The sequence below is a fragment of the Trachurus trachurus genome, assembly GCF_905171665.1.
Source record: "Trachurus trachurus genome assembly, chromosome: 8".
Classification (NCBI taxonomy): domain Eukaryota; kingdom Metazoa; phylum Chordata; class Actinopteri; order Carangiformes; family Carangidae; genus Trachurus; species Trachurus trachurus.
The window spans coordinates 24936877-24961433 of NC_139905.1; the positions used below are offsets into that span (position 1 = coordinate 24936877).

Below are 24557 nucleotides of genomic sequence, written 5' to 3' on the forward strand. Positions count from 1 at the left end.
TGCAGGTACGTTATATTTACAGTACTGTCGTGAACAGTCCTCTGGCGACATGACGACGCGACTGACTCATGCAGAGACACTAAACCTGGAGCACTTTTTCCTGCGTACAAGACTCCACACATCTCCTATCATAACACTGAGTGATGTTTGTACTGAACTCTACAAAACAAATAAGATACTCGACCTAGATTAAAAAAAAAAATGACCTTGTTCGCTGGCAATAAAACATCTGTGCAACCATTCTGCAATATCAATACTAGGAATTGTCGAAGCCCTTACAAAATTGACAATTTTGCCTTTAAATACTCATATTAATATACTGTATTATTTAATTTTAGCATCTTTAATAGTAATTGTTAATCGTTAATTTTTTTTCTTCTTTTTTTCAATCAAATAATTGATCAGGAAGTGTTTCAAGCTTGTCAGTCTATCTTATGCCAGATACTGTAAAGTAGCCACTACTTAAAACCATAGAGATTATATCTGAAATGTAATGATAATGATAATGAGAGCTTAGGTTTTGTGGTAAGGTTAATTAAAGGAGCAAGGTTACAACTCCATTTCAAGAGAGAGGTTTTGTATATTAGGATCTAGACAATTAACTCTAAACTCGGTGTCATCTATCACTCCTCTCTACAAGCCGCTGCCGCTCCCCTCCCCGTCGTCCACCATCACCGAGCGCTTGCGCAGCACCGAGTTGCCCTTCCTGCTGCTCCTGGCCTGCAGGGGCAGCTTGGTCTGACAGGGGGCGCGGTACTGGGGCAGGCCCGCCTTGGTGGTGTCCAGCTCCTCCGGGTCGTCCTGCTGGGCCCGGAGCGCGGCGATCACGTCCTTGTCGGACGGACTCAGGGTCAGGCAGCCGCAGGGGCGACCGCCGTCCACTCCCATCTCCCCGGGCTCGCCCACGTCCTCGGGGTCGTCCTCCACCGTCATGAAAGCGTCGCCCCACAGGCTCTCGCAGAGATCCCTGCCGTGCTGGTACATCTAATGCACACACACACGCACAAAAATCAAAAAACAAACCACACAGACACACAAAAATGTTAGCCAGAGAAATAGGTGTTTGCTGTTTGAAAACAAACTCTCGATTTCTTCTCAGTAAAGTAAAACACAAGCACCTGAACCTGCACTTTGTTCCTTTATACCTGTGGTAAATCCAAGAGAGCAAGAGTGCAGGAAGAGGTGGTCAAATTTGAGAAGTACAGCTCTCCATTTTTGTGTGAAAGCACAATATTCGCCACATCCATGAAGAGTGGTCCTTCTTTTGCCGGCGAAACATCTATTGAAATAAGAGATTTTGGCCTTTGAGGGCAGCGCAGGCCTTGAAAACAAACTTGCTGCTACTGTGGCGAGCGGCTTTTGTCTGCCTCCCCTGCCTCGCCTCACCTCACCCCGTCTCCGCCAACCTTGAGAGCAAATTAGAAGATGTGACCTTGAATAGCTCACTGTGTTGTATCTCAAAGATTTCATCTCCCTGCGCCGCCTTTGCGCCGGTAGAACGACGGTTCCTGTCAGGCTTCACAGACCGAGAGAGCGCACGGATCCGAGCTAATCGGAAAGGTCACTCCCCGCACCTTCTGCGACGCTATCTGACGGTTCAAATTCGTTACAATGCTCCGTCCTTATGAAGTTATACTTTGAGGGAAAAACTCCCCAATTACCGCTGACATTAGCTTTATGGTTTCTGGAGCATGAAAAATGATACTCTCTCCCTCTCTCTCTCTAATAAGACACGTGTGCGGATTAGGAGGGATATTGCATTACAGTGCAAAAACAAATCACAATTCAACATTTAAGCTGTTTAACTGTAAATGGCGTAGACCGACGTACTTAGAAACAGCTGAGAATGCTAATTAGTGAAGTTTCAGTGACACGCTGTGTTTTTCTGTGTCTAAGCTCCCGTTCTCTCTCCAGTCGCTGCCTCATAACCAGTCATTAAGACGCGCTGCCAAGTCACCGACTCTGTCTCCTACTATAGCTCTCTCTGCCCCCCACCTATAACTTCCACTCTATCCCCCCGCTGCATTTCTTTCCCTCCTCTCTTGCTGTTTGTATACCTCTCTTATTCTCCCTGTTTCTGTGTAGCAACCCTCCCCCCCCCTCACACCCACCCACCCCTATGCCTGCTTCCTTTCATCCTCCTGTCTGTTGGGGGATTAAGACTGAGTCACACAGGGCGCGCGCAGAAGAAAAAGCTCTAATATATTTACCGTGTTGGAAGGACAAAAAGGATGACTGCTGTTCCTCTTCACTACATATGCTCTCTGTCTGACGCTAAGGTCTTATCACTGCAACCCCGTAACGCACACACAAACACACAGGCGTGCACACAGACACACACACACACACACACACACACAAGCAAACATTTCTGTCCTTCCCCAGGCGGACATGGTTTGCTGCCAAAGCTAATTCAGTACAAGCACAAGTGGCTTTAGACGACATGGTGTGATCGAATAAGTGAGATAGAGAAATTTCCTGGGGCAGTAGCCTGTCCTTCCCATCTTTATCTCATTTAATCTGCCCTCCTCTGTTCGAATAACACGACATTACACCTGGTGTGAAAAGGGAGCCAGAGGAGAGAAAGGAAGGATCTTTTTTCTTTTTCTTTCTAGCAGCGTCTGTTGAAACAGTTCTCAACATCAGAATCAGGAAAATGTCTTTTATGCAACAGAATAAACGATGATCCTGATTTGAGAATATAGGCCATGAATATGTTTGAATACGAAATAGATGATATAATGAATTATCACAACAATTAGAAAATTATACATCTCCTCAAGATGTCTTGATCTGTTTAAGTCTTAACAACACTTGGAATATTTTAGGAAACGAGCAAAATCTTTAAATTATGCTTCAGATTTCAGAACAGAAATTACAGTTCTCTATATAGACTGGATGAAATTCATAGCAGCTGCCTGTACAAAGATAAATACACTAATGCAAGTTTAAAATCCAGCCAACCCTGAGGAGGAATATTAGTTCTGAGAATGTTATGCACACTAAAAATACTCAAAAAACTTTACAAGAAGAATAATGTACTAATGCAAGACACTATCCTAAAATAAAAGTAATGTGAGAATGTTGATAGATGTGTATGTTCATATACTGTAGCCTATATTGGCAAGAATATGTTTGTTTTGCTTTATGAGGCAAGAGGGTGGGCGAAAATAAGCTTCAGCTTCAGCCTACACTCTTTCAAAAACCGAGTATTTAATTCTGTTCTTGTTTGTTTGTAAATAGGCTGGAATAAATTTTCATTCATTCATTCAAAATAAATAGGTGAAAGAATAAAATGGTAAAACATTGTGTTTAAGGGTGACTTAAAGGGGCTAATAAATGGTCATAATTAACACATTATGAGTGTAATGAGGGAACGTATTGACCTACATACTGTAGCTTCAGCTATAGAGGAGTTTTTTGTAAATGATTGTTAAAGACATGGTGTACTTTTTAGATCCAGTGTCACATCATCTAACAATCAAAACCAATGTCAGAGAAGATATGTCTCTGTCATGTTCAGTAATGTCACAACTTTATTATAACTTTGTTTTGGACAACATACTGTATAAAAATGAAGTGGCAAGCTTTTCACAAGTTCAACAAATGACAATTAAAGGTCACTTTTTTCTTTTTTTTGGCACTTTTTTTTTTTTTTTTTTAGCAAAAGCATGCATGAGGAATTTCAGCTGAAGTAATGACCTTTATTTTGGAGTGGTGTTGCACTAAGCTCAACCTATGAAAATGTACTGGAGAGTGAGGTGTGAGTCTCTTGTTTACTCCATTGTATTAGCAGCCTACCTACACTTTGGTTACAGGGTATGTGCTCTGTTCACGCCTACTTCAAGGTACAGTTTAGCTAAGTGTTCGGGATGTGAAAAAACACAACACTTGAAAAAAATATGCTAAAAAGAAGAATAGCTATTGTGAAAAGACATATTGTACTGCTGGTCTGGTGCGAATATCCAATAATTATTCATTAATAAAACGTAATTGCAGTGTAATTTTACCACTTCTTCCCTTTTAGCTATCTGGTAAATATTAAACGGTGCAACATGTTCATACAAAAGAACTACACTATTATTCAGTAGCCTCATATTCTCCCTCTGATCATTAACTCACTACATCGGATGCACAGATGCCGTTCTATACGTGTTTGGAGCCAGAGTCTGGCACCGGCTGCATGGCCGCTCTTTGCAGCTGTAACCTCATTCCCACAAAACCAGGAGCAGAGAGAGAGTGTCGAATGCTGAGATAAATCAGGCCTTGGCTGGCAAATAATGTTACCAATGAGTATAAAGAGGGAGTGAGACCGAGTGCCAGAGGGATTTTTGCATGCTGTGTGTGTGTGAGTGTGTATGTGTGTGTGGAATAAATATACAATGGTGCAGACAGGATTTGTAAATGCTGACTGCAGTAGATATTGATTTGCATAGAAACAAGCTAATACATTTAAAAGCACAAACATACACACACACATCTATGAGCTGAACTTTTCAGGAGGTGGCAGAAACACCAGCGAGGATCCTGAAAAGGTTGCAGGAGGATTTATTTCAAGTCGTTGTGAAACTTGTGTCTTAAATCCTGAGGAGCTAAAGTGAGATGGCGAAGTGTTGGTGCATGCGTGCAGTTTGTTTCTGCTTTCTCATCTCAGCCCTGTCGTGGACTAAAAGTGCAGTGAAACCTCCCTCCGCTGGCCGAAAAAGAAAAGAAAATGAAGCTTTATTGCTGTGACCTCCAAAAATATTGAGAGGTAGGAGCTTGTTTGCGGTCTCTCTGTAGAGCGGAGGTTTGTTGAATATGCTGTGACTCATTTCTTTGTATCAGGAGTTGTTTAAAACACTCTGTATGAGAGCTACTTAAATTTATTGGAGCCTGTTTTGCTCCATTAGAGGCATCCTACATAAGAAATGGGGCCAGAGTAAGCACACAAAGCACAGAAATACACACACACGCACTCGCACACACACTGATACGTATTGTCTCTTCTGATTTTCTCTCTTACAGCAGATCTGTCATTTCTAGTAATCACCTAATATCCACCAGACAGCCTTAATAGGTCTGGTGTCTGGGGGTGTGCGTGTTCGTTTGTCGGTGTGTGTCTCCCTAGGTGTGAGAGAGACAGAAGGAAAAGGTGATAAAGGAGGCGAGAAAGACAGAAAACAGGGACAGACAGACAGACAGACAGACAGACAGACAGGCATTGTGGTGTGTGTGTGTGTGTGTGTGTGTGTGTGTGCTGTGACGGTCAGTTTGCTGTTGGCCTCAGCTGCACATCAGCCCCTCGGTCACTCTGTCTCTTTTTAAATCACCCAGCTGGCCCCTGCCCACTGAAGCAGGACCAAACCTTTTCATGCTTCAGCCCCCGCACCGGTTAACCCTTCGCTTCCCTCACACTCTCCCCCCCTCTGACCGTCGCCACACAGACTGCAGCAGCGCGGCTCAGTAACTGACCTCCCGCCTTGCAACTTGTGGCTCGAGTGATGAGCTGCTGTGAGGTCGGTCAATGGGATTTAAAACCTCTAACACCTCCTCTGTCGGTCGGGCCCAGGAAATCTAAGCGAAGCCGTGACTCTGCTCTATTCACATAGACTACCACTCTTATGTCATTGCTAATGCTATTACAGCTGCTTACAATTAAATGCCACACCCCATTAGCTGACGTTTTAAATAGAGTGAACTTTCGCCTCGGCTGTGGCTCTGGAGGAGAAGCCACAACAGAAACATGGTCCCAGATCTGAGCTTACCTGCTGGTACTGGACACAGGCTCCGGTGCAGTTCTGTCCTCTGGGGTCTCTGGCCCAGTTACGGGCACATGTCATGTCCATCCTGCAGGCATCAAACCTGAAAAAGAAAAAATGTAATATATAGGCTATTCCAAATGTATAAATGTGATTCAACGGCAAAGTGGCTTGTTAGCTTAGCATTAAGACATAGGGAAACTGCTAATTATTTACACGGTGTTGAATCTGGACAATAACTACATGATGTGGTTTTTCCACGGGGTGATGTGCCGCTCTGTTTCCTGGACTGCTTCCAGGCTAATCTTTTGGTCAGACACAACAACTGATATTAACGCTCTGAGTTGGTTTTAAACAGATTAAATATAAGATTATATAATCAGTCAGCTACGAGTGGCTGGCAGGCTGATACTGTTGCCTGTGGACAAAGCCACAGTTAGCTGGTTCCAGACTGTATGCTAAGCTAACTGTCTGCTAGCAGTGTTTAGCATAAAAGGAGGCATTAAAGGGATATACATTCACATTACATTCATGCAAATTCGCCTATTGGCATAATCCTTATAGTCATAGCAGTAGATTCATTACCTTTAATTGCCGGCGCGTGTTGTTTTGAGATTGGCGGGGGAGAGACACAGGTGCATGGTATTTCCACGTTTCTCTCATCAAACTAAATACACAATAAAATGCTCTCGTGGACAAGTTGTGACCTGCACATTCACCACACTATGAAATAATAATGTAACGTTACAAGAGTTGTTTTCGAGGCAAAAGCATAGCCGGAACTACATCCCAGGCACGGCTGCAGGGCAAAGTGATTTCAAAAACAAGTAATTCTGAGTATTTGCTTCATGTGTCGTAATGTTACATGATTACGTTATTATCTCATAGCGTGGTGAATGTGCAGGTCACAACTTGTCCACGAGAGTATTTTGGAGTTGTTGGATTGTGTGATTAGTTTAATGAGAGAAACGTGGAAATACTGCGCAGCTCACGTCTCTGCCCCGCCAATCTAAAAACATCTTGCACCGACAATTAAAGGTAATGAACCTACAACTAAAACTATAGGGATTATGGCAATAGGCGAATTTGCCAAAATGTTGAAATATCCCTTTAAGCTGGTAAGAATACTTCCTAAATTGTCAAACTGTACACATTGTTTTCTTATATGTTGTCATGACAACAGCCAAAGCTAGTAGCATTTTGTCTCAGGGATGTGGAGCTCACATATTTTTGGTGACAAAGTCTAAATGGTGGGGATTTCCTGTGTATCCTTATACGTGAGCTTCATGTATTTGTTGCCTTCTTTATAAGAAAGGACTCTGACACATTCAGCCTTTTAGTCGTATCTGTGTCATACAGTTTTGTGCTGTTTATTGGACACTCCATCTCCGTATGAAGAGCGCCGCGCGCCGTTGTTACAAACGCCGGTAATCTCTCTCCTGACACTCTTATAGGTGAAGGGGGACAGATTCTGATTTTGATTTAAGCTCGCGTGGCAGTGCGTCTGGCAGCCTCACCAATCACGACAGAAGCTGTGGCAGAGCGGCACAGCCTGGATGTATGAGCGGCGGTGGGGATGAGGCCACCGAGCAGCATCGGGGGAGCAGCGGTAAAAACATGACACACGCTTCAGGAAGCCTTCACACCTGAGGAAAAAGGAGAGAGAGAGGGCAGCAGGTAGTATTAACACGACATGATGTTCGGTGACATTTTCATTTCAAACCCCCCTTGACCCAAGGAGTAACTGCCAACAAGTCATAAAAGTAACACTGAGGTAATACGGATACAGGTCATGCTGTTAAATGTATCTAATCCCGTGTGTCTGTCCAAGTTGTAGTTGTGACCTTTTGGCCTTTCTATGTTTTTCCACTTAGCTTCTACATAAATCATAACTAAGGTACGTTCTCCCACTGCACAGGCTTCTCTAATTAACACTGTTTGAATAATGGAAGGTGTCTTCACTGGACCCACTGACCCACTGGTACGTCGTATTGCTTGTACAACAAACCTATATAAAATCTCAACACCATTTTCTATTTTGGGTTTGAATATTTCACTTTAACACAAACTATTACAGCTTCAGTGCAGCCTTGGAACAAACACAAACAGAAAAGCTTATGTAACGTTTAACTGAGAAAAAAAACCCGTCCCTGTGCAGAAGCTGCTCAAGCCAGCGATAACTGATTTTGTTGCCACTTGGGGGCAGTTGACACAAGTTGCAAACACAACACAGTGTATAGTACTGTACAACAGCCTATTTCTATAGTGCAGAGCAACACTATCAATGTAAGTAGTTTATCTGCCCATCCAATTCAATTCACTCCAGTTTTAGCTCAGTTTTTAGTCGCCACCAACCAAATATTTTTTTTTCTCGACTGGTTGGTAAGTGGGTTTAAAAGCTTCTAGGTTAACACAGTTGCGATAAAAATATTATAAGAACTGTGAGGGAAACAAAACGTTCAAAATGTTTAAAGGGCTTTTCAGACCTGAGAGGTGACAGAGTCAGGTGTTGGGTGTGCATGCATTGAATTTCCATGTATGAAAAATACTGTATTTACATATAAAATAAAAACATACATCATACAGACTTATTATCACAACATATTAAATTGCGAATATATATGTTTATTTATGCTAAGCCTATGTATGTGTCTTATATATAGGCTACATAAAGGCCACATATTTAATAGGTGTTTCATGTATGTTATCTTTTTGTTTTTATCATTTTCATATAGGGCCAGGCTATGCAGGGATTATATGTCTATGGTAATATTGTCTCCCCTCCCAGATGACATTTATGGCAACATCTTGATATAAGGACATATATAATACATATCTGCAGGTTCCAAAATGTCATATCAATTTTTCATATGAAATATATTAAACAATTTATCATCGCTGCATAAGGCTAGAATTTAAAGGGGTTTATATCGAGAGGATATCTGTGCGAGACTTACTCAGAGCTCAGGGGCCCACATTTGTCCCAGGGTTCATTCTTATTGCTGACAGAGGGGACATGGGAGATGTCCTGGATGCCGTCCTGTGTGCAGCAGCTATCTGTTGGCGGACAGGTAAAGCTTTCATCCAGCTGTCAGTCAGGACATCAGGTTTGATATTTCCATCACGACTTGCCACCACACCACACCACTGAACATACAGTGTTTCAGAGTAAACACACAAGTCGGTCACTCACTGTCAGCGTACAGCGCGCAGTCCCCCAGGTGCGGCTCGGCGCTGGGCGCGGCCTTGTGCTTTCCGTCCTGAAGACACAGCCCCTCCGAGCGGGCTCCACCAATCAGCGCAGCCGCCAAATATGCGCAGACCAATAGCAGAGGGCGAGAGGTGACATCCATCTCTACAAGATGAACAAGCAGGTCTGGAAAAGAGTTCAGCACGTTGGACAGCGGCAGACACAACACAAGGCGTGTTTCACTGAATCACTGGCTACAGTTAAAGACTCTAATGCACAAGCTGTCTATATATTACAAATAGAAACTACCCCTCTAAGGGAAATAACAGCTCAATGATAGGCCTACATACACAAAACCAAACACATTGGATTTAAAAGCCCCGGTTAAAGTTGCCTTCACGCCTCTATAGTTCCAGTCCTGATGGTCGTGCAGCAGGTACAGACTAGAGTGAGTAACCCGGAGCAGACTGCTCAGCCCCGGGTGTGCTCTGCATGTGGTGACCTAGTAGACACGGTGAGCCTAATTAGGTGGGACTGAGACACCGTGTTGAGGTGGATGACATGCGTAGTTGTTTAATCTGACAAGCGGCTGGCCGATGTGTAGCCTACATAACACGAATTAAACAAATCTGTTGGACATGGCCGCGTGGCCTTGGGCAGCTCCAGTGTGGCCCCGAGCTTATCCAACAAAAACAACACAACAGATAAAGGCGACGGTTAAAATAGAAGAAGATGGGAAGCAGCTTGGAAACTAGTTCTTTCTCAATTACTGTTTATAGCTATCTATTAGTCTACAGATGAAAAAACTATTCCAACATTTTAAATGTAAAATGCAAAAAATAATTTCAGTGTACATAGGCTACACGATATTTTAAGTAAGGGTCAGACAAAACTCCAAATTCAACATGTAAAAATCACGCAGTTGTCAATCAAACAGTAGGAAAAAACATAAACCAAAAAAAAAAAAAAAATGCAGTTTCTCCTCCGAAGTGTCTCGCGCTCATTAGTGACTTGACAGTGACCTTAAGACACTTTCATGGTAACCTTCCGCCTCACAGCACTGAATATTAAAAAAAGTAGTACTACTCTTCTGGCACGAGCCTGTGATTTTGTTGTGATAACGATGTGACACATTTGTAAAACTGACTCACGTCGACCTGTCGGAGCAGGTGTTGCTCCGTCTCTAGCGGCTCTCCCTCTCTCCCCTGCTGCGCGGGTCTGTTGTTTTTTTTTACCTGTCGGTGGGTGAAAGACGCTCCGTCCGGAAGAGTTTCCTCCTGGTATCGATGCCTCTTCTCCGCTGCTGAGTGTCTCCTCCGTCTCCTCCGGTGTGCTGCTGCTGTGGATCCAGCGGCTGTGCGCGGTGCTCGGAGCTCCGGTCTCCTCCTTCTCTCTCTCTCTCTCTCTCTCTCTCTCTCTCTCTCTCTCTCTCTCTCTCTCTCTCTCTCTCTCTCTCTCTCTCTCTCTCTCTCCCTCTCCCTGTGTGCTGGCTGTGATCTCTGCTGCCCGGGGGCCGATGCTCGCCACTTTGTCACCGGTTTATATGAAGGACATTTCAGTCCTTTCCACCAGGCAGCTCACCCCCTCCCCTCTGCCCCATGCTGGGAAGTCCTCCCTCCTCCCTCTCTCTCTCTCTCTCTCCCTCTTTTTCTCTCTCTCTCTCTGTTGCACGCACACACACAGACACACACTCCTTGCTAATCTCCCAATGAGATGTTTACCAAATCCTCCTTGTTGACAGCCTTCCCCTCCATCCGTCCAAGTAATGTTGTTGGTGGAAACACTGTTGGAAAAATCACATTTGTCCAACTGATTTACAGGCAAAATCCAATCTCATAAGAGATGTGTTGCCCTTGATTTGGAGAGGATCGCTCACAGGTGGTGCTGAGTCACACCTGTCCTCTCCCAGCTCTCTTTCTCTCTCTCTTTCTCTCTTGCACACACACTGAGGTCAGGGCTTTTTCCAGATGACAGGGTTAGAGCAGGGTACAGCTGAGATTTAATACTGTATGATATGCTGAGGACGGGGGAACGCACATCTCTGTGGAACAAAACGCTGCAAACTCACCGACAATCTGCTGCGCAACGCAAAACCCCTCCTGCTTCTTTCTCCCCCCTCCGAGGTCAGAGTTCAGGTCGGGCTATTTTTCTGGATGCAGGTTTTTCCTCCCTCCTGTTCTTGTACCTGCACCGGTCGATGCATGTGGGTCATGTGCGTGCATGCACACACTGGGAGTTGTAATCTTGCCAACAATGCTACCAAATAAGTGTATAATCCCTAAAAGCATGTTATTACTTTTTTTTTCTAAACTGGTGGCAAATATTTGAACCAGTGACATTTTTTGTTTGACAGCAGCTGGTCCCAATGGGTTCGTGAGTGTGGCCAGCCAGTGTGTTTTTCCACCATGTGTGTATTATTACTCATGGCTTTTAATCTCACCTCCCCTTGGACCTGCTGTACCAAACTAATCCCTGGCAGGGTGCATCTCTCTCTCCATCCCTGTCTCTCTCTCTCCCCAAGTGCCCTCCCAAGGCTTTTGGCCACAGAAGAGCAGATGGAGAGTGTCTTGTGGCCTAGATACGTCCGCCTAAAACCACGACTGTGAAATTGGTGACATGCCTTAGACATGATTGATTCTGGCAACGAAACCGCGCAGGGACAAGGAAGGGACCGGACAGATTGGCCATCACACAAACACGCAGATTGAGTGCAGATGAGACGGTCTCGATGGAGACGCAACCTCGGATACATACTGTATGAGCCGTATGAGGAAATGAGGGCTCGCTCGGGCCCCGTTGTCCACCAGACTGTTTCATAACCGGCGAGGGGTCGTAACCACAGAGCACTTTATTTCTAGGGGTGAGAGCAGAGGAGCGAGGCAGACAAACAGCCCTCCATCTGGTAATTAGAGGAGGAATAACGATATCCTTTGTGCAAGAGCTATTCAGGGAACACAGAGAGGGAGGACAAAGCGGGCCATCACTGCTCTCTGTGTACCCTTGTTGTTGTTCTCATTTAACAGGGTTGGGTCACTGCCTGCATTTGAGCCTTAGGCTGGCCCTCGGCTGGCAAACACTGTCACCCATCCTCGTCGACTCAACTAACTGACAAACATTCGTTTCCGCCATTTAAAGTTTCTTTGATTTGTGCCACTGACCTATTTCTCCAGGACGTCAGACACTTGAACCGAGCGTTCTGCATCGGCACAAAGTTTGGAAATAGAAGGTGAAAAGCGGAGAACCTGTCTGAAAACTCTTCATGACAGCGGCAGACAAGATGTGCTGTGTGTGCCGCCGCAAATCCCAAACCCGAGAGAGCTTGTACCCAAGCTGTCAGGGGATTTGAGGGGGGGGGGGGGCACTGAAAGATGTACAGGGATCGCACATTTCTTTGATGCAGATCTGATCAACATCTAAATTTACATTAACCAGTCAGCTTGGCACTGGGGAGACAGGCAGGGATTTGGATAAACTGTGTTATCAGTGAAGGGAAGAAAAAAAAACGCATGGGTTTAACCATCTGCAATAAGAAAATCCCATCCCACCTTCAAGACAGTGGGATTAAGTTAAACCAAATTTGTGATCATTTTAGTCAGTGTGCTGCAAAATGCATTTATCTTATTTATTTGTGTAACTATTTGTGGGTTTTTTTTATTGTTACTTTTAATTCTTAGTTTCACGTTACTGGATGTAATTTGCATTTTGTCTATGGACTGCAATCCAGCACATTTACATTGTGTATTTTATAGTCGACTGACGTTCATTATCATAATTTGTAACATTTCCCATGAACCAGAGTGCATGAAAACTAGTTAGCAAGCCAAGATAATTCATTAAAACTAGTGGATAAATGTTTGACTGCTCAATGAAATAATACACTTATACACAATTAATAGTATTAAAAGATATATGCAGTTAATAATAGAAACATACTGGGACGCCTGTTGGTGTTAGCTCTGAGACAAATAAAATGACCTGTCCCTGTTTCCTTATCTAAGATTATTTCATTCATGGAAACATATTTGAAACCCTTTAAACTTGTTAAATACTGTTCGGAACATGATCCTTCTCTTTTCTCCCAGTCAGGTGTATGGTTTGTGTTTATTTGTGAGATTTAATAGTAAAAGAAACCATTCCTGTGAGTGTTGAAGCTATACTCTCAAAGAAAGGTCAAATTCAGTGACCTTTCAGTTGACAGAAATGTCACTGGTCAAATACCAAATTGTTGGGGTTGCTGATTAAGGTATTTGGCTGGGAGGAAGTGTTTCAAATGTCACTTAGAGTCGGAGGTTTGCAGTTGGATGAATAGGAGCAACATGACTCACATTTATGCTTTTCTAGTCAAAAATCATTAATTATATGACTTTAGGCGAAACTCATTTGCTAGCATTCATTTCTGGACAGATTTTGTATCGCCTCAGCAGCATATTAGATGCACAGTGCTTAGTTGACAATAATTGAATATAAACCAGAGGAAAAAAATAGCACATTGAAACACGTTTAATCATTTTCTGTACAGTCAGATCACAGTCATTAAGCATTTGTTTTAAAAAAAATCTACAAATTCCAAATCCACTCTCACACAGACATTCATTGAAACTTAAAAGGCAAACTTATGACAAAAAATTAAAAATGAACAACAACATACACAGAAAAATATCTAAAATTAGTCATTATTCACAGACTATCTCAGCACCTTTCTGACTACATTTCCATTCAGTCTAATGGGTTTAAACGGTCGTGTTTAATAACGTCAGAGTCCTGGTTCAGCAGTTTCCAGCAGAACAGCCGACACATCCAACTTTCAGTGAAACTGGGATTTGTTGTTGGCAATCAGCTAAATGGAGAAGCTGTCCCAGTTCTCCACCATGTGGTCACATGTCAGCACTGCATGCAGAGTCTTCATGTCCATTCATTATGTTCATTCATGGTCAGGACTCAGGACTCCCGTTTCACATACAGGACTTACTTGGAAATCAGACTATCTTGGTAAAACTGAGTCTAGTTGATTTGTTTCTACTTCCTTGCAGCATGAAGTTGAGATGAGTTGAAGTCACACATTTGAATTGAGGCAAAGCGTGTCTGTTCTGCAGCTCTTCCTGTCGGTGTCGGATGGAAGAGGTTCAGTCCAGGTCCAAGAGCAGAGGGAGGTTCAGTCCAGGTCCAGTCCAGGTCTTTGATCAGTTCACCACTGTTAGTTGCCATTGGGTCTTAATCTTCGCTCCTGGATGTTTTTCCCCACGTTCATGGTTAAGGCGGTGACGGCATATGTGGACAAGACCACGATGGTGCTGCCCACGAACTGCGACGAGGCTCCCCTCCTCGCCACCAGCCTCAACCCTCGCCTCTGTAGCTGAGCCTCTGCTGCCTCCACGGTCTGAGCCATGCTGTGCTCCACGTCTGCAGCTCTGGCGGGCATCTCCATTATCTCCTCGAGGTGCTGATGACTTCAAATGTCAGAGTCTCTGTCTGCCTCCCTGGATGGTCTGCTTCTCGTTGGAGCTCTGAACACACACGCTTTACCACTTCCCAAACACGGCGCCTTATCTACCCGGCCTCGTTTGCACACGTCAAATCCTCAGACTCAGCTGGGTGCCAGAGTGCGTCAACAACACCTGTGGGGAATCTGGCACAGCGAGCAAGATCTCCTGTCTGCGGTGCAAACTGTCCACATCGGACTCAGTAATAGAACACACACAAGCCTGTCAGTCTGACCTCAGCTGTATTTCAGGACCAAGGTCAGCACCGAGCAGACACACACAGTACTCATGAAATCCCACCACCTGGCATCTGTACACCCGCACGATGTACCTGCTTAAACCCTTGAATGGGCCCTTACAGAACGTATTCTAAGCTGTGACATATAAATCATGACTGGAACTGAAATCAACCTGAATGAGTCATCTTTCTGTTAAAGCTTATTAGACTCCCCCTAAAATTTCCACAGTGCTTTGTGTTTGCTTAACTGCAGAAACTCAATATTACAACTGTCAAATGTGATTTAAAAAAGGGATAGAGCTGACAATATAATTCCTGTCTTAAAAATAGTGGGCGGATAATGTCGTAACATTTGGTATATGATGGTAACAATGACTATTTTTGGTGGCACTTTTTTCATAAGAAATGTACAAACTCAGGTGTGCCAAATGAAAATGGAAATAAAAATTGAATGCATCAAATGTAGCATTTTATGTAGCATACCTAGCACCACCTGTAGCGCCACCTTCCAGAAACCACCTTAGAAAAGCGAAAAACAAGGCGTTGGAAAACCTGGTTCTATAGATATGATCTTTTGTGATGTATACAAAAGTAGTTTGTCAGAGACTGAAATCGTGGCCTGGAATTGTGTTGTGGATCTTCCTGTCTGATTTGGTTCACAACCTACAATAACTCAATTTGACTCATCAAAATTTATTTATGGCAACCTACATAAAAAGAAGCTAGGATAAATACATTTAGTAATTGTTACTTCATTGTATATGTTTTTGTGGAAAATATTATATTAGTATGACTTTTGGGAATTTTCGTTCTCACATATGAGAGTGATATTCGTGATAGTGGTAATATTGATTCATCATATTCATTCAATTGTTGCACCAAAACACAAATGAACCAAGTCTTATTAGTTTCAAATGACTTACGGTAAATCATTTGACCAGAAGTTGTTTTTTGTCATGTTTTATTTTGTCGATTTTGCATGGTATTTTTATTGATTAAGAAGATAAGTGTTATTAAAAGGTAAGCGTGGTAAGCTGAGACAAAAAACAACCCAAAGCATTTGATTGTTGTAATAGACCAGTGTCTATGTAAATTGTGATGAAAATCAACATCTAGGAGAAAACTGACTTCACAGCTGCCTCTTTGTTTTTCCTCATCACCTCTCTCATATCCATATTATTGCTTTCTGGATGGAGGCTGTTGTCTATCATACCTCATTTCCGCTGCTCACAAAAGAAGGAAATCATTTTCTGGGAAAAAATATAGGGAGAAAATCTCTGAGTCATGATCAGACTAATATTTCGACTTTAAGGAGGGGATAAAGAGACACAAACAAGAGGATGAACCTTATTGCTCGAGCTGTGTGTGGGTGCAGCTTTGGGACGATATATCACATGAAAGGCGCCCAGACAGATTCATGTTTGTATTACAAGCACTGGCTCTGCAGCTGCAGATGGATCGCAGAAGAAAGTCCAGACAAACAGTTGTGTTTGTCCCATAACTCTGCTCCCGAAATGACACCTCAGTGGGAGCAAATCAATGCAGAGGAAAAACTTTGCTCTTCTTTTCACTGTCTCTCTGCAGTAGCCTTGTTCTCAGTCCTGTCTGCAACATCTAATTGCTTTACGTCATGTTTCTCAAACTGTCGATACCATACCTGCACACAGACTCAAATTCAAGTTAGTGAAGATTGCATCAGCCAGAGCTCAAAGCTGCAGCTGTGTGCTATTTTTTGGATGTTGTTGTACTCTTGCAGGACTCTACGTCATTGTAATAGGCTTAGCTGTGTGTGTGTGTAGGTAGGTCTTTTCATCAGCTGTCTGAGGAACTATAAACACTGGTTGACTTTGCCAATGCTGCTTTGAAGCTGAACCCAAATTACCATTAAAGCTAAACACGCACTCACATAATATAGGAAAAAAACCCTGACTAATGAATTCATCTGCTCACTGAAACTTTACTCTGATAACATCTGCCTTCGCTCCTCTCTCTGCCTCTTTGTTGCTTTAGCTAAGTAACAATGAATAATACAACAAAGTTGCTGTCATTTCATCAGTCTCCTTTCTTCTCTACCCAGTTCATCTCTCTCTTCCTCTGCAGATAAACTGATACTGTACAGCAGAGACAGCTAAAACTCTCTCAGCATCAGTTTGCATTGCCCTAAACCAAGAAGAACGACCTTAAAAACACTTACACCACACTGCATAGCATTACTTCTGTGAAATTACATTTCTTCAACTGTGAGAACCTAGAAAAATGTTATTTTAGCAGATCCAAAAAGCTTTTTGTGAGTTTTGCTATTAGGTACTATAGCAGATATCATCAATCATTGTGTTTGTGCTGTCTGTGCAGCACTGCTACACTGACTCTGTATCAGGAGCACAATGAGCTCTTGGTGAGTGAAGGAATAAAGTTTTTTTGTTAGACCGGTAGCCTATGTAAACAACCCTTAATGTTAATGTGTGCTATGTAGCAATATAGCAATTTTGAATAGGTCCTTAAACAATTACCAATGATCTGTGTTAAATTACAACAGTTACATTTTACTGTCTGTTAAAGAGCTCCAGTCACACAAGACTTTATATGGAGTTCCACAGGGATCGATGCCTGGTCCTCTCATATTCACTCAATAAGCTACATCCTGTCACTTTACGAATTTATAAGAATAACAATATTTACAAATCCGATTACGTGTATGATACTCAGCTCTACTTTCCTGACGGTTTATGCCAATATTGATGGTGTCTTGACTGTCTTGAATGTCAAATAAAACCTGAAGTCAATTTATAGTTCAAGACTTTAGTATATAGATTAGTGCAGTGGTTCTCAACTGGTGGGTCGGGACCCAAAAGTGGGTTGCAGACCCGTTCTGGATGGGTCACGGACAGCTGGTCAAAAAAGTAAATAATATTTAATGCACATCTGATGTTGGACATGTCTTTTATTTTGAAAAATAACTTATATTGAAAGGCACGCGTCACGTGAACACATGCAGTTGTAATGGTCCTCCTCACTTTCTTATTATTTGCTCTGAATGCAAAGATATCAGTTTCTTAATGTGAATTCACTGAATGCAGTGAATCTTGTTTTGTTTTGTGGGTCTTTATTTTGTGTAATTTGATATTTATTCACTTTTGTGAACATGCTCTGAATGCAGAGATGCATCAGAAGTCAAATATATTGTTTTGTTGGTTTCCACTTTGTGCAGTTTAATATTTTTATTTATTTATTATTTATATATTTTTTTTACATGCAGTTGTCATGGTCCTCCTCAGTTTCATTCATGTGCTCTGAAATGCACTTTGCTCAATAAAGAGCAAAAGTTTTTAAAGGCTTTAAAAGAAATCTGGGTTTGAATTCTATAAAAGTTCTTAATGACCATGGGAAAATGTGGGTCTTTTCTAACATTACTTGCTGATAGGTCTGTGATAGTTGTTGCCTGTATGTGACGTGTTGATCATTTTTTCCTTTGTGTGTTTTGGCCAGAATGAATGGTCCAGTTGTCTGACATGGCCCATTCGTCTGGAGCGGCGGCGTGTGATGCAGGGCTGAATAGAGCTTGAGGATGTCCTGCAGGGTTAGGGCACTTGGGCTACCAGCAGGAGAGATGCCTCCTTCAGAATACGACATGGGTGGCCATTAGGATTACCCACAATGCCTGATGTCTAGCCTGATTGGTGATGTCAGTCTGTGGGTGTTTGTAATTAAAGACTGGGCCACAAAAACAGGGTGCAGTAATGAAGCGACTGACAGGAAAACAAGAAGGAGATGGAGATGTTTTATCTACAGCTACTCCACAAATAAGGAAGAAAGGCAGGAAAAAACAAAACTGAGAGTCCCCCCTTTTGTTCTTCTCCTCTGTAGACAGGACAAACACTCCTGACTTAAGACTATTTACCACATTGTCTTTGGGCCTTAGTGGTGTGTGCGTTTAATTCCGGCCTTATCGTGACCCTGTGATCGTCTTACAGATTAAGTGGTGCCTTCAGTGCTCACTCTAATTTATCTGATGCAGGGAGTGACGTGTACGTTTGACTGAGGGTGAAAATAGAACAAAACATTGCTTGAGGATGTTTCCCCAAGAGATCAGTGAAGCTCAGTCTAAATCAGCCAGGAAACAACGTCGGCCAAAATAGTTTTGTAACACGGATGGATCCCTTTGTACAGTTCAAAATAAACCAGGCACTGACTGCAGGTGAATAGCTCATTTATATGACGATAAAATAAATTATATGCCATATGGTTTATGACACAGTTATATGACATCTTCATTCATTCATGCTGATTCTTGCAGACACTGAAAGCAGAGACAGTAAGCAGCATTCATGCTGTTTCTCTGCTGCATTGCCATGTCTCACCACAAGGTGTCACAGTGGTGATTTACTGTGAGCTGAAAGAGGAGGTTATTATTATTGATGTGTATTAATATTGTAGGACCACTGGAAAAACATACAACAGGCAGCAGCAGTCAAATACAGACTGTGCAGGTGAGACAATAGACCAGAACAAGCTTATAACTTCATAAATCCACTCATAATATTGACAACACACCCACACCCACTTTTGGTCTTTATTGTTACAGCCCTGGTGCCTGGCAACACATCAGGTACCCTGTTTGCTATGTCTGTTTCCTCCTTGTAACAGTGGCTCTCCAGAGGTGTGTGTGTGTGTGTGTGTGTGTGTGTGTGTGTGTGTGTGTGTGTGTGTGTGTGTGTGTGTGTGTGTGTGTGTGTGTGTGTGTGTGTGTGTGTGTGTGTGTGTGTGTGTGTGTGTGTGTGTGTGTGTGTGTGTGTGTGTGTGTGTGCGCATATCCCCACCCAGTCTGCACACACAAAGCTGTGTACGCTCATGACATGAGTAAAACACTGTGGTGTGTTTGCATCTGGCGTTGTTGTGCGAGGTGGCTGTTGATGATGTCAAATAATAGAAACACTGATGAGCCCTGTTTCCACGCCCGGCTGTACAGACTGAACCTGAATTAACTTGTAGAGGTTTTAAAAGGCAAGTCAGCTCCTGTTGAACTCATAGCTGCTGTTATTATCCACTCCAGTTTCCATGAAGTCATTTTTCTACTCAGGGTCTTTTGCTGTTGCTAAAGGGGCTTTACATTATTATGTTCTTGCACAGACAGCAATGGGCCTTGAAGATATGAGTGTGTTTGTGAAAGTGTGTACACTTATTGAATTAATAAATGAAAGGGTTGTATTATGGGTAATATGTTTTTGAACAGCAACTTAATTAAATCCCCACTGAGAAGCAACTGCACAGCTCAGCCGAAACACAAACTGACAGTGTCGCCAGTAAACTCCAGTGGTTCAACACTATTATGTGTCACGGGACGACTATAATATTCTGTGTTCTTCTCCTGTATGGTATTTTATATTGTAACTGCTTATTTTTTATGTGCATTATTGCATTGTACTGTGTTTTATTATTTTCTTTTAAGGAACTATGCCAACTAACATCTGGCAGGGGACTGTCAATGCAAACTGGGCACATGCACATTCTTTCTTTTCAAAAGGAATGTTGACTAATGTACATAAATAAACATGAGAATAAATAAATAAAATGGAGAAATTGTAATGCACTTCCAAAAAGATTGGTGAGAGTCAGAGATATCAAAATTTTCTAGTATGACTTAAGCTACCAAAACCCTTCACTTCCCATAATGCAGCTTTTTACCATCTTTAAACTCTCCATTCCTGATGAATGACCGCATGTCCCACAGCCCTAGTTTGTGACTTTCTGTTTAGGTTTCAAGCCAAAACTGCGATAACCTTAATGACATCACTGTGATTAAGAGAAGTGTGGAAATATAAAGTATCAGGGTACGGATCAGGGGGGACACACGATTTGGAGTCAAGGTTCAGGCAGGCTCAGTGTTCGTTTATTCAGAAAAAGGTCAAAACCAGGAAATCAGGATCAAACAGGCAGGAGTTACAAAATCCAGCAGGCAAAAACTCAGAGAAACCAGGAACCAGGTCCTACACGGAAAATACAAAAATACAAAGGCTGGACCACTCACAATGCCTCAACATGACGATTTGGCACAGAAGGAATGGGGGGGGAGCAGAGCTTATATGGAGAAAACAAGACACAGGTGAAACACATTACAGTAGGGCGGGCAACACAATCACAAGAGCGGGAAACTTGACTGGAACTCAGGAGTAAGGCGAGGACTTCAAAATAAAACAGGAAGTGACGAGACAAAGACAGAGAACTGAACTAAGACCCTAGCAACAGAGACTTGACAAACTAACTGATCCTGATGTAAAGCAGCTACAGTCTGGTTTGTTGTATTATTCACAAACACCTCAAAATGATTTTATTGTGTGGGAGGGTCTTGATGATAGACATGGGAACAGAAGTGACAAAAAAGCAATTACTGTGCCTGATATTAGTAACAAAACTGCAAAATACAAGGCTTCAAATAACATAACCACTGATCATAGAAAATCAAACCCTCTGAGAGACTCAGCAAAGTGACACAGAGCTTCAGTATATTGCTGTTTACTGCAGCTGGGTATTTATTTTGTATGGTTGCTGCTTATAGTTCAGATGTAAGAGAAGTTTAAAGGTGTTGTCTGAACATGATGCGTTGTCTTTTGAATACTGCTTCAGCAAAAGTGTCTTTCAGAGACTAAATGAACCTGTTTCATGTTGTTCTGATACACTTGGCTCGGATTGGCAGCTGTGCAGATGTTTTTCAATGATGGCAGGATGGGAGAGAGGGTGCTGACCCGGAAAGCATCTGTTCACTTCCTGTGCGTGTGTGTGAGGGGGTTGGGGATGTGGGGGGTTTGTCACAGTAGTCACATTGCAGCAGCAGGGGAGAGACGTCCAATCAACTGTGTTTCTAAGTCAGACACATGTATAGAGACTGTGCTGTTTAGTGTTTCAGTTGTGTAGCAAGAAATGAATAGAAATGCCAATCGGTGTGAGTCTGAGCTTTAATCCTTTTGAAAATGAGCAGGAAAAGGAGCTTTTAGGAATGCTTTTAGAAGACGTCTACAATTTAACAATAATGCTGAGCATCTTTTTTACTTTTTAATGCAACAACTTGGGTAATTAGGATAGTTTGTCCTTGATGTGTGTAGCTATGAACAGAAGAGCATCCACTCTTGTTTAAAATGAAACCGACCAGCTGTTACTCTACTAACTGAGAGGGATTACAGAATCATTACGTAAGAGGATATGAGAGGAGCATCGTTGCTGCTGAGCACCAGCAGGTCATTTTTACAAAGACCATAATGACAACATTATGAAGCTCAGTGAAGTGTGTGTGTGTGTCCCTGTCCAGACTTCCACCTGTGCTTGGCTTTTTACTGCAAGTTGAGTTGAGCCGGTGCTGGAGCAGAAATCAATAAGCCCTCCTATACCTGCTGTGTGTCCAGCAGCTCCACTGCAGCACCAGCATCATTCAAGGCTGTGCCGGAGAGGAGAGCGAGAGGCAACTCTATATGTGTGTGTGTGGCAGGGAGTTGTTGTCGGTGCTGTGAGAGTTTTGTCTGTTTGTTAGGGTTTACACAGCTCCACAGACTACAGAACAAAGCTCTGCCATCAGCACCGAGACAATCTGGCTCTCTGACTGAAAGCCAGACGGCCCTGACAGCTCCATTTAATCTAACAAATAACAGCCTGCTTACTGGAGCTTTTTCCTTCCTGGATTTGTGCATCTGTGAACACATTCTGCCACAGCAGGGGAAAGGTTTTTAGATTTCAGGTTTTCCTATCTATCTATCTATCTATCTATCTATCTATCTATCTATCTATCTATCTATCTATCTATCTATCTATCTATCTATCTATCTATCTATCTATCTATCTATCTATCTATCTATCTATCTATCTATCTATCTATCTATCTATCTATCTATCGTCATGCAACTTTGTTCATGCTGATGCTGTAATGGTCTAATGTTTCACATCTCGGAACAATCTGGAGCTGACACAGTTAACATGTTCAGCTATGTTCACCAGCTTGGTTTAGTGTAATAGCATACTGAAACTTGATCAGTAGCTTTTCATTTAACATAAAGTAAAGCTGAGTTCGAAAGGAAAGTCATTTGATTTGCAAACAAAACCAAACAAACTTAAAAGTCTTTTCTTATATTATATTTTATGAGATGTGAAATTGTACCACTTGAGGTGTTATAGAGGAAAAGTCAGATGGTCACCAAAGGTATGTAGCTTATTTAGTCCTGCTGACTTGACAACATTGTTCCAGCTTGAATGTGATTGTGTTAAAGGGATAGTTCAACATTTTGGCAAATTGGCCCATTGCTATAATCCTTATAGTTTTAGGAGTAAGTTCGTTACCTTTAATTGTTGGTGCAAGCTATTTTTAGAACGGCGTAACAGAGCCGCGAGCTGCTCAGAGCTACGCTACAGAGGCTAATGGGATTTCTTGGTTTCCCTCATCAAACTCATCAAATACACAATCCAACAACTCCAAAACGCTCTGGTGGACAAGTTGCACATTCACGCTATGAGATATGGAGTAAATTCATGCCGTTTTCGGCAAGCAGTCTCTGCATTTGCCTCGAAAACAACTCCGTCTCGTAACGTTCCGTTATTACCCCATAGCGTGGTGAATGTGCAGGTCACAACTTGTCCACGAGAGCATTTTGGAGTTGTTGGATTGTGTATTTTATGAGTTTGATGAGGGAAACAAAGAAAGTCAATTCGCCTCCGTAGCGTAGCTCTGAGCAGCCTGCCGCTCTGCTCCGCCGTTCTAAAAATAGCTTGCACCGACAATTAAAGGTAACAAACCTACTCCTAAAACTATAGGGATTATGGCAATGGTCTAATTTGTCAAAATATTGAACTATCCCTTTAAAACCTCTGCTCACCACCCAAAAAGTCTGATCAACTCATTTACTAACAAAGTCCCAGCAAATCCAGGGTATCAAACGTCACCCACGTTACTATGGAGCATATGGCATGGGATTCATTCACACATTATTTGTACAAAATCTCATGGCAATTCAATCAATAGTTGTATATACAGTATACGGTATAAATGGTTGCCCATAAAGTTTGAATAATTTTATTTTCAGACACATTCCTTTTTTCATTGTGGTTTAATATCACAGAGATATGTTTGGAAGAGTTTGATCAATAAAGTTTTGAGAAGATATACACTTCATCTATCAAGAATAAAAATATTTGATTATCGTCTGCAGCAAAAGGTACGGCTCAGTCAAAAGGCTGCTACAGGTAGTCGACTGTGAATTCTTCCTTTACACCAAACGAAAAATGTTTGTCAGTGATTTGAACACAGTCCAGCGCCGTCTGCCTGCAGCTTCCTGACTGTTTGCTCTCAGATGGGTCATTGTGGGCTGAGTTTGGACGCTCTGTTGCAGATCTCCTGCTGCGTCTGGCACTGATGAGCTTATAGCTGTGTGGGCAGCTTCGACCATATGTTGCATAAAAACAGTGTGAAAGTACTAATTCCCCACCCAGGCATTACGCAATGACTTTGCCAAACGACCACCTGCCAGTCAATCAAAGAAGTCATGATGGGGTGGAGACATCATGATGCACAGTGTGATCCACCAAAAGGCCAAGACATACACTATTGTGTTACATTCTGATACTGCTGTCTGTCTATACTGATATGTACTGTTTATGGGTAACACACTATTAAGCATTAGTTAAGCATTAATAAGCACTAACTGTATTTATAAACCACATCCTAATGAGTATTCATGCGTTATAAATGATGAATTCAGTATTTAATGCTTAACTAATACCTAATAGTGTGTACTTATTATAAAGTGTTACTCTATGTTGGTTGTTGATGCTGATACATTTATTCTTCACACAACAATGCTGTGTGATTCTGTGTAGTTTATGGACACACTGTTGGGCTGCTCATGCTGCCTCAACAGGGTTTAAGAGTTTCA

At 42.4% G+C, this 24557-nt stretch overlaps 1 protein-coding gene across 1 annotated transcript; it reads right to left on the reverse strand.

Moving 5' to 3' along the window:
• Positions 1–633: 633 nt before the first annotated feature.
• Positions 634–9094, reverse strand: rtbdn (retbindin; the record flags this gene model as incomplete). Its single annotated transcript, XM_083977037.1, has 5 exons — positions 634–984; positions 5748–5844; positions 7259–7387; positions 8699–8798; positions 8935–9094. The coding sequence occupies 5 exons, from the start codon at positions 9092–9094 to the stop codon at positions 634–636; spliced, it is 837 nt and encodes a 278-aa protein (XP_083833163.1).
• Between the last annotated feature and the right edge of the window lie 15463 nt (positions 9095–24557).